Source organism: Penaeus monodon, chromosome 26, assembly GCF_015228065.2.
Source record: "Penaeus monodon isolate SGIC_2016 chromosome 26, NSTDA_Pmon_1, whole genome shotgun sequence".
In the NCBI taxonomy this organism is placed as follows: Eukaryota; Metazoa; Arthropoda; class Malacostraca; order Decapoda; family Penaeidae; genus Penaeus; species Penaeus monodon.
In genome coordinates this window covers 8,703,466-8,713,465 of record NC_051411.1, presented here as the reverse complement: position 1 = coordinate 8,713,465, position 10,000 = coordinate 8,703,466, and the positions used below count along the sequence as shown (strand labels likewise).

The 10,000-nt window shown below is 42.3% G+C and overlaps 1 protein-coding gene across 1 annotated transcript in view; it reads left to right on the top strand.

Annotated features, from left to right (window-relative positions):
- The window catches only part of LOC119589882 (diacylglycerol kinase 1-like), a 46,643-nt gene that overhangs the window by 35,188 nt on the left and 1,455 nt on the right, over positions 1–10,000 (top strand). The window contains 13 exon segments of the mRNA XM_037938515.1: positions 226–343; positions 695–904; positions 1,740–1,776; positions 1,778–1,816; positions 1,818–1,899; positions 2,802–2,918; positions 4,173–4,314; positions 4,896–5,025; positions 6,005–6,121; positions 6,310–6,313; positions 6,936–7,091; positions 7,815–8,028; positions 9,284–9,465. Coding sequence (XP_037794443.1) covers positions 226–343; positions 695–904; positions 1,740–1,776; positions 1,778–1,816; positions 1,818–1,899; positions 2,802–2,918; positions 4,173–4,314; positions 4,896–5,025; positions 6,005–6,121; positions 6,310–6,313; positions 6,936–7,091; positions 7,815–8,028; positions 9,284–9,465 — 1,548 coding nt within the window.

Genomic DNA, 10,000 nt, shown 5'->3' with positions numbered 1-10,000 from the left:
GCAGAGGGAGGGAGAGGGAGGCAGAGAGAGAGAGAGAGAGAGAGAGAGAGAGAGAGAGAGAGAGAGAGAGAGAGAGAGAAATGAATGAGAACGGAAGAAGAATCACTTCATTCCAAACTTCTGAAAAGAAAAATATCTGACATGCAAGTATAAACCAATTCTTTTTTTTTTCCTCCTAAGTGTCTCCTTTTCTAACTCAATCAATTCGTTTTCTCTTAATACCAGAACATGAAAGAAGACGGGAACCATGTGTGGAGGCTCAAACACTTCAGCAAACCCGCGTATTGCAACCTCTGCCTCAACATGCTAATGGGCCTTGGCAAGAAGGGCCTCTCTTGCGTATGTGCGTATAACGGCGTATTCTGCGTACTCTTCTAACTTTATTCATATGACTTTTCTTTTTCATTTTGATTTTTCTGAATGTGTTTGATTGTTGCATATCATAAACAGTTTTTAAAATTGAGGAAGTGAAAAAAGATCTATCAAATGAACAGCAATATACCGTTTAAAATAACCAGAATAACTACGACAGTAATTTGATGATAATCATACTACTAATAATTATGACGATAATAATGATAATAACAGTAGCAACAAAACGATAAACCTAACCTCAATAGAGAATCACAAACAATTATAAACAATAACACTAAATCCAAAAAAATCGACCTGACCTCCTCCTCCAACTCCTCAGTCTGCAAGTATACAGTCCACGAACGATGCGTCCAGAGAGCGCCGGCGTCCTGCATAGCGACCTACGTGAAGAGCAAAAGGACGTCACAGTCGATGCTCCACCACTGGGTCGAAGGCAACTGTCCAGGGAAGTGTTCAAGGTGCAAGAAGACCATCAAGAGTTATAACGGAATCACGGGTCTGCACTGCCGGTGGTGTCATTTGCGGGTGAGTTGGGGATTGTGTTGGTTACTACTTTTATGGTTTGTTTATTTATTTATTTTCCTTCTGTAGGGGGAAATGGTGACGTTAGGGTAAACGGACGATTGTGAAAAAGTTTTATGTTGTAAGATGAATGATATCCAGTAGTGATGTAGATAAATATTTTCTTCATTATGCAGTATTCTTTGTTCAAGAACACCACGTCAGTCTAGAATACCTCTGTACTTCAGTATATTTTCCTCTTCTGCTTTCTGCTAATTTCCTTGCCATTTTTTCTCCATCCTTCCTCTTCATTTCTTAATGTTTCAGTATTTCTTATCCATCTTTCTTCCTTTCGTATTATTTTTGTGCTTTAGCTTTTCCTTTTTCCTTCTTCCTTCTTTACTATTCCAGTGTTTCCCTTTCTTTTCCAGTTATCCTTTATTTCCCATACGATTCCAATGTTTGCATTTCTTCTCACTCCTCATAATTTTGAACTTCGACTCTTCTTCAACCTTCTTCCTCCTTCCTTTTTGCCACAGGGGATATCATTTCTTCGTCTTCCTCTGTCTATTTCCTCTCCACCGCCCCCCCCCCCTCCTTACTTTCCTTCTTGTCCATGAGGTCATAAATTCCTTCTCCTCCTCCCTCTCCTTCCTCCATCCATTTTTTCCTCTTCTCCATCTGTTTCCTCTCCACCTTCCCCATTCCTTCCTTCCATTTCGTCAATGAGGTCATACATTCCTCCTCCTCCTCCCTCCCCTTCCTCCATTCATTTTTCCTCTCCTCCACTGTTCCTCTCCACCTTCCCACTTCCTCTCCTCTTGCCAGTGGTCCAAACTTTCCTACCTCCTCGGTCCACGCAGCTCACAACGGATCCGTCGCTGAACCCGACTGTCCTTTGGCGGCACCGGATCGCCGTGCTTCCCGACGTCGATTGCCCATGTCCTCGACGCAGAGCCTTCGAAGGAGAAGAAAGGGATTCCTCGGTCAGATTCCACGCCGGCGGGGCTGAGCGAAGGGACGGTGAGTCGTGTGGACTACGGTTATGTGACTGTGTTTGTGGAATGTGTCTGTGACTGTTTTATGTTTGTCATTGTGTTCGTGTTTGTGTTTGGATTGATTTAGGGATTTTTGTGTGTTGTGTTTGGGATTGTGTATATGATTGTTTTTGTTGTGTATTGCGTTTGGGATAATGTTTGTATTTGTTTTATGATTAAGGATTAAGTTGTTTGTGTTTGTTGTGTCTGGATTTTCCTTTTTGTCTCCCTTTTTTTTACTAAATTTTTAAATGGTGTTTTACTGTACTTGGGACTGTGTTGTTTGTATCCTGACTCCAAAATAACTTAATAATAACTTAATTGTATACCTCACTAATACTGCAGCCTCGCTTTTAGAAAGGTTAAAAATCACTAGGAAATAAAATATATGGACATAATAAAATAGATAAATACATAACCACATTCAAAGAAGACTGGATCAAAATAGTTAGTACAGGTCTTATATCATATTAGCATCCCTTATATTATGTCACCAAACTTCACACTACCAACCTTATACTAGTGAGTCTTTTTTATCGTATGATCAACCTTTATGCAACCGAACTCTACATCATTTCACCAAACCTTACACTGTTAACGTTATTACAACCAAACTTTTACTTTATGACCAAAATCTATTCTACGAAAGTTATACTTTATAACCAAACGTTATACATCCAGATATCTACCATATGACTAAACCTTTTACCGTATGATCAAAACTTATACTACAAAAACTTGGCCTTAAAACCTCAAACTACCAAACTTTATACACACTTAAAAATTCACTGACCAAACCTCAATACAAACCTTACTTATAAACCTATACACCAATTCACTTATGACCAAAACCTCATACTCCCGAGGTTAATACTCCTCCTTCCGCAGGTCTCCACTCCGATGTCGTTCCAGATCACTCCCCTCCCTGGCACTCATCCCCTAGCCGTCTTCGTCAATCCTAAGAGTGGTGGCAGACAAGGGGCGAGGATATTGAGGAAGTTCCAGGTAAAAGGGGAGAAAAGGGGGAGAGGGAGAGGAGGAGGATTTGGGGAGAGGGAGAGGAGGATAGGAGGATTTGGGGAGAGGTATGGGGATGGGGAAAGGGTGGAGGGGAATGGAGAAAGGGGGGAAGGGGGGTGGGAGGGGTGGGAGAGAGGAGGGGGTGAGAGGGTGAGATGGAGGGAGCAATTGATAATCATAATTTAGTTCGATTCCATTTGTTACAATGGATATTCTTGGCGTGACATACTGTCTCTTTAATTTTGCTTCTAAAGTATCCCCTGTGTGCAAGGAATGGCCGGGGTTACCATCCACTGGCGGCGAGGGATTCGAACGCAGGTCAGCAAGATTGCTAGACGAGATCGCTACCGCTGCGCCACACAGCAGGAGAGGGATGTGAGGAGGAAGGGAAGAGAGGGATAAGATGGGAGGAAATTGGGAAAGAAGGGAGAGAGATAAGAGAAGGGGGAGGGATTAGGGAGAGATATGAGGATAGAAAGAAGTGAAAAGAGGAATAGAAGGAGTAAAGCGGGATGGCAGAGGAGACAGGGACAGGAGAAGAGAAAGAAAGTGACAGAGGGAAAAGAAGAGAGAGATGAGTGGTATGGAATGCAGAGAAAGAATGAGAGAGGGCGTTGCATGCACGTTCCTTGCAACCAAAGGGAATTAAGAGCCGGAGAAGAAAAGATTCTTCGGAAGCGAAGGGATGGCCTCAGTCAAAACGTCTAATATCTACTGTAATAATGGACAGAGACAAGTGATAGATATATGTTCTTTTGTTCTCATATCTGTTTTTTTATATCGTCATTACTGAATAAAATGTGTCCATATCAATATGATATCAGTTTTAGCTTCTATATGAACATATTATCAAAATGAATATCTATAGCATGTAAGTATCTACACGAACATATTAAACTCAGTATTCAGTACAAAATGAAAATATGTATGCATGTGTATATATATATATATATATATATATATATATATATATATATATATATATATATATATATATATATATATAATAAGATAGACAGATAGATAAATGGACAGATATATAGATAGATAGACATATAGACAAATATATATATATATATATATATATATATATATATATAGATATAGATATAGATAGGAGAGAGAGAGGAGAGAGAGAGAAGATAAATATATATAGATAGATAGATAGATAGATAGGGCCAGATATATATCAAAATATTTCTAATCGGCTTTCTTTCCTCGTGTCTCCTGCCCACCCAGTACCTGCTGAACCCCCGCCAGGTGTACAACCTCGCGAAGGACGGTCCCCTGGCGGGCCTGCAGCTGTTCAAGGACGTGCCCAATGTCAGGGTCATCGTGTGTGGAGGAGACGGCACCATAGGCTGGATTCTTGAACAGATGGGTGGGTGGCCTGGTGCTTATGGTTTGCTGTTCCTGTTTCTCTTGTGTTTGCGGTTATTTTGTTTCTTCTTCTTCTTCTTTCTTTCTGTTTTTTTTTTTTTTTTTTTTTTTTTTTGTCTGTTTCGTCTCCTTATCTTTTTAGTTCATTTTTATATCGTTATATAAATATAAACACATACATAGTAAGGTGTACACAAAGAAAATAAGAAAACAGCCACATTAAGAAATTTGGAAACAAATAACCATTCTGGTTGTTTGTTCGTCTAAAGAGGAACGCTTGACGAGTTCGAAACGTTGATTTAATTTCACTTCTCATTGCGGGTATTTTTTCTGTATATTTTGATTTATTTTGACGTGTTGTGTAATTCGTCGAATGATTTAATTTTGATACGATATTCCAACATCCTCGAATATTCCCGTTACTAGGGAATGTGTTGACTCCCCCTCAACACACTCCCTCCTCCCCCTCCTCCCCCAGCACACTCCTTCCCTCTCCCCTCCTTCAACGCACTCCCTCCTCCTTCTCCTCCTCCCTCCCCTCCAAATGCCACACACCCTCATCTCCGTCTGTGTCTCCTACAGATAAAGTGCAGTGGAGTGTGGCCCCGTGCGTAGGCATCATCCCCCTTGGCACGGGCAACGACTTGGCACGGTGCCTTCGATGGGGTCCCGGATACGAGGGAGAGAGTCTTCATAAAGTCCTTAAGGTAAAGTACTTGAGTCGAGGTAAAGTACGAGGTTGGTTGGGCTCATGAAGGAAATTGCAAAGGGATTTTTTTTTTAATATTACGCGTTTTTTCGGTTTTGTTATGTAATTGTTGTTGTTTTTCAATAAATTACAAGTCATAATCGGTAAACAAACATAATTTTTTTGTAAAATACATCCACCCTTAACTACAGTTAAACAACCAACCATTAACCCAAACATAGAAACAACCCCCAATGACCCGTAACCTCCCTGATAACACATCTCCCTCCCCGATAATCACCTGCCTCCCCGATAACTCATCTCCCTCCCTGGAAACTCACTCTCCCTCCCCGATAACTCACCTCCCTCCCTGGAAACTCATCTCCCTCCCTTATTGCCTCCGAATCAAACTCTGACGGTGGAATCATCGCCGTGCCCATACCGAGTCCTTCCGAGCAAACCGGACCCACGAGACATCACCCGTCTGGGACAATCATCCCTATAATATCGTCTACCAATACTTATATCGCGTGTGAACTCATCTCTCGAAACTCCCTCTCTGTTGTTGTCCCTTCCCAAACGCATTTCGGTTGTGGAAACTCATTAGTCCCGATAGATCATTCCTCTGCTGTTAGGAATGATCTCGGACGATAAACTGCATTCTGCTTGTATTTCCCTCAACGATAATCATTTCCGATATAATCAGTGCTCTGGTCTCACTCTGTGAATACTCACTTCTCCAGTTCTCTCCTGAAACGTCTCTCTGGAATTCATTCATCGATAACTCATCTCCTCCCTGGAAACTCATCTCCCTCCCCGATAACTCATCTCCCTCCCTGGAAACTCACCCCCCTCCCCGATAACTCATCTCCCTCCCTGGAACCTCCAATCGATAACTCACTCTCATGCCTGGAATCACTCCGAGCAAATCTCGCCCACCGATACTCAGTCGCTCCCTGGAAACTACCCCTCCTCCATAACTCAATCTCCTCTGATGCTGCAGAGATCGAAAAGTCGACGTTGTGATGGACCGGTTGCACATCGAAGTCTCGAGCAAACGGACCATAGGTCATGAGGAAGTGGCGGACAGATCTTTAATGGTCACATTACTTAGTATAGCGTGGGAGTGTTGAAACGCCCTGTTGGTGTTGTGCCCTTTCCAAACGATTTCGTATGTTGAGACGTAATAGTCAGTTAGGATCGTTGGTGGTGTCTGTTAAGGTATGTATGAATGTCGGGGGATGATATAACGCATGTTGGTGTTGTATTTCCCTTAGATTTGCATAGTTAAGTCCGATTAAGAGTGAGTGTGGTCCAAAATGTGTGAAGGTTCATTTGCTGTAACGTTCTCAGGGTGTCTGTATTTGGGTTTGTTTCTAGCGCTATACGTGTTATGTCATGTAATGATATGATATATATATACATATATATATATATATATATATATATATATATATATATATATATATATATATATATATATATATATATGAAAGTAGTAAGATATGTCGCGAAGGTGAAGATGAACACCTTACATGGCAGCTTAGATATCTTATAATTTGATTATGTCAGTCTAAAGAAGATGCATCACATATTTATCATAATGATCTCTGTAATATCTTAATACTTTTCATACATCGAATGTGAAATGGTAATTTGATCGTTGTGGTTTAGATATTTATTCCTTCATTTTACAACAACTTTCTTTCTTTTTTACTTTCTCTGGCATACTCACTAGCCAACTAAGAATCGCACCGAATTTTCTATCTTACGAATTTCTACAGTACTTCCCCAGAGAATAATTCCTTTAATCAAAAGATCTGTAAAACAAATAACCCTTTCTTCAATTAAAAGATCTGTAAAACAAATAACCCTTTCTAAGAATGAATAAAACCCATTTGAACATAAACTGAACAAATATCCACGTTCCACAGGATGCGGCGATCTGCGTGAAGTTTCACCTCGAGCGGGAGAGGAATCCGGAGAAGTTTAACAGCAGGATGAAGAACAAACTCTGGTACTTCGAGTATGCAACTTCTGAGACCTTTGCTGCCTCCTGCAAGAATTTACACGAGGATATTGACATCATGGTGAGATAGGAGGGAGGGGTGGGAGGGGGAGAGGGAGGGAGGGTGGGAGAGGAGGAGAGGGAGGAAGAGGGAGACGGAGAGAGGGTGGGAGAGGGAAAGGGAGAGAGGGTGGGAGAGGGAGAGGGAGAGGGAGAGGGAGAGAGGGTGGAGGAGGGAGAGAGGGTGAGAGCGGTAGAGAGAGAGAGAGAGAGAGAGAGAGAGAGAGAAAGAAGGAAAGACAGAAAAATCATTTCACATGTACTTCTCTTATAGCCCTACACCAACCCACCCACCACCTCTCACATACACTAACACAGCTCCCGCATTCTCTTTATCCTCACTATCCCTCCCATCGCAGCCGCCCTTCCCTTTACCTCACTTTCTCCCACCTTTCCCCTATACTGAGATATCTAGAAAGAAAGATCGAGCGAGAAAGGAGAGAAAGAAAGAAAGAAAGAGATAAAAACAAAGAGAAAGGCCGAGAAAGAGAGAGAGAGAGAAAGAAAAAAAAAGAGCGAGACCTTTCGAAAGAAAGAACGAACGAGATTATAAAATAATTTTAAAAAATCACTCATACTTCTCTTAGAAACCAACACCAACCCACCCACCCACCTCTCTCTCTCTCTCACACACACAAACACAGCTCCCGCATTCGCTTTATCCTCACTCTCCCTCCCACCGCAGCCGCCCTTCGCTTCAACCCAACGTTTAACGCCCCTTCTCTCGCGCCTTCTCCCCCTCCAGTGTGACGGCGTCTCCCTCGACCTCTCCAACGGCCCTTCGCTCCAAGGCATCGCCCTCTTGAACATCCCCTACACCCACGGCGGCTCCAACATGTGGGGGGACAACGCCACGAAGAAGAGAACCAAAGCCACGAAGAGCAAGAAGAAGAAGGACAGAGAGAGGGAGCTGTCGACGTCCTCTTTCACGTCGGCGGATTTGAGCAATGCGATCCAGGGTGAGAGGCTGTCTACTGGGGCAGTTCTTTTTTAGGTTCTGTTCATTTGTTTGTCTGTCTGTTTTTATTTTTTATTTGTCTATCTATTTTTATTTTTTCATTTTTCTATCTATTTTTATTTTTTATTTATCTATCTATTTTTAATTTATTATGTATTTATTTGTTTATCTGGGAATTTTTTGTTTATTTATTTATTTATTTATCTGTTTTTTATTTTTATTTGTTTAAATGTCTATCTATTTTTAGTTTATTTATTTATTTATTTGTCTATCTATTTTGGTTATTATTTATTAATTTATTTTAATTTATTTATTTCTATTTTATTTAGTTTTAATTTATATTTGTTTTTACTATAAGCTTTATTTTTTTATTATTAATTTTTAGATATATGTAATCTATTTATGTATTTAGTTCCTTGGGTTGGAAGAGGGAGGGAAGGGGATGGAAGAGAGGAAGAGAAAGGGGGGAATAAGAGGAGAGAAGGGAATGAGGAAGGAGGAGAAAGAAGGGGAAGAAGTGGATAGGGGAGAGGGAAGAAGAGAAGTATGTAGAAGATGAAAAGAAAGAAAAGAAAAGAAAAAATTGTAAAGAGTTATTTCTATAGACTATAGTAAAAATACTAAAGCTTACAAATGTTTTTTTGATGTCGTTTAAGCAACATAACAAACACATCACACAACGTCCTTTTCCACCAACAAATGCTGAAACACAGACATAACATTAATCGCTTCTCATCACACTGTCATCCCAAAGAGACGTCACCACACCCGGTTTCCCTTCCTACCAATCCTCATCGACCTCCGTTTCCCTTCCTTCCTAATCCTCATCGACCTCCGTTTCCCTTCCTTCCTAATCCTCATCGACCTCCGTTTCCCTTCCTTCCAATCCTCATCACACTGTCATCCCAAAGAGACGTCACCACACCCGGCACCCTACCAATCCCTCTCATCACACTTTCTCTCCAAAGAGACGTCACTTCACTCTATTTTCATCCCTATTAACCCCTTCTCATAACAGTCCCAATCAGACCACATCACCGCATCCTATTTGCATCAATAACAATCCCTTTTCACGTATCCCTTTTTATCCTAATGAAACATCTCCCTACCCTTTTTCTTTGCTACCAATCCCTTTTCATCGTAACGACACATCTCCCTACCTTTCTTTCCTTCCTAGCACTCCCTTTTGATCCTAACGAAACATCTCCCTACCCTTTTCTCCTTCCTCCTCATCACTCTCCCCCTCTCCCACACAGACATCGGCGACAAGCTCATCGAAGTCATCGGTTTCGAGAACTGCCTGCACATGGGCCAGGTGAGGACGGGGCTTCGCGGCTCCGGACGACGCCTTGCCCAGTGTTCCTCCGTCGTCATCAGGACCAGGAAGAAGTTCCCTATGCAGATCGACGGGGAGCCTTGGTGTCAGCCCCCGTGTACCGTAAGTGGAGGGAGGAGGAGGAGGAGAAGGGGAGGTGGAAGGAGGAGGAGGTGATGGTGGAGGAGGAGGAGGTGGTGGTGGTGGTAGTGGCTGTGGAGAAGGGGTGGCGGAAGGAGGAGGAGGTGGTGGTGGAAGGAGGAGGAGGTGGAATGAGAGGAAGAGGAGGAGGAGGAGAAGGAGGAGGAGGTGGCGGTGTGGTGGAGGAGAAGGGTTGTTGGAAGGAGGAGAAGGATTGGGGGAAGAAGGAAGAGGAGGAAAAAGATAGAGAAGGAGGAAGAGGAGGAGGAAGAAAGTGTGGAAGGTGTAGGAGGAGGAGGAGAAGAGGGTAAGAGGTGATTGCTAATAGGAAGAGGCACCTTAAAGTTGATTTTTCTAGCGTTATATCATTATCTGTAAGGGGCGCGAAACGGAACTGAGCAGAGACCGAGACAGAGGTACTCTGGTCGAAAATAATCGGCGCTGGAAGGTGAGGAGTTGGCCTTGCACGCGCCGTAACTAAGATGCTCGCTTAAACCGCTTTCCTCCATTGTTTTTT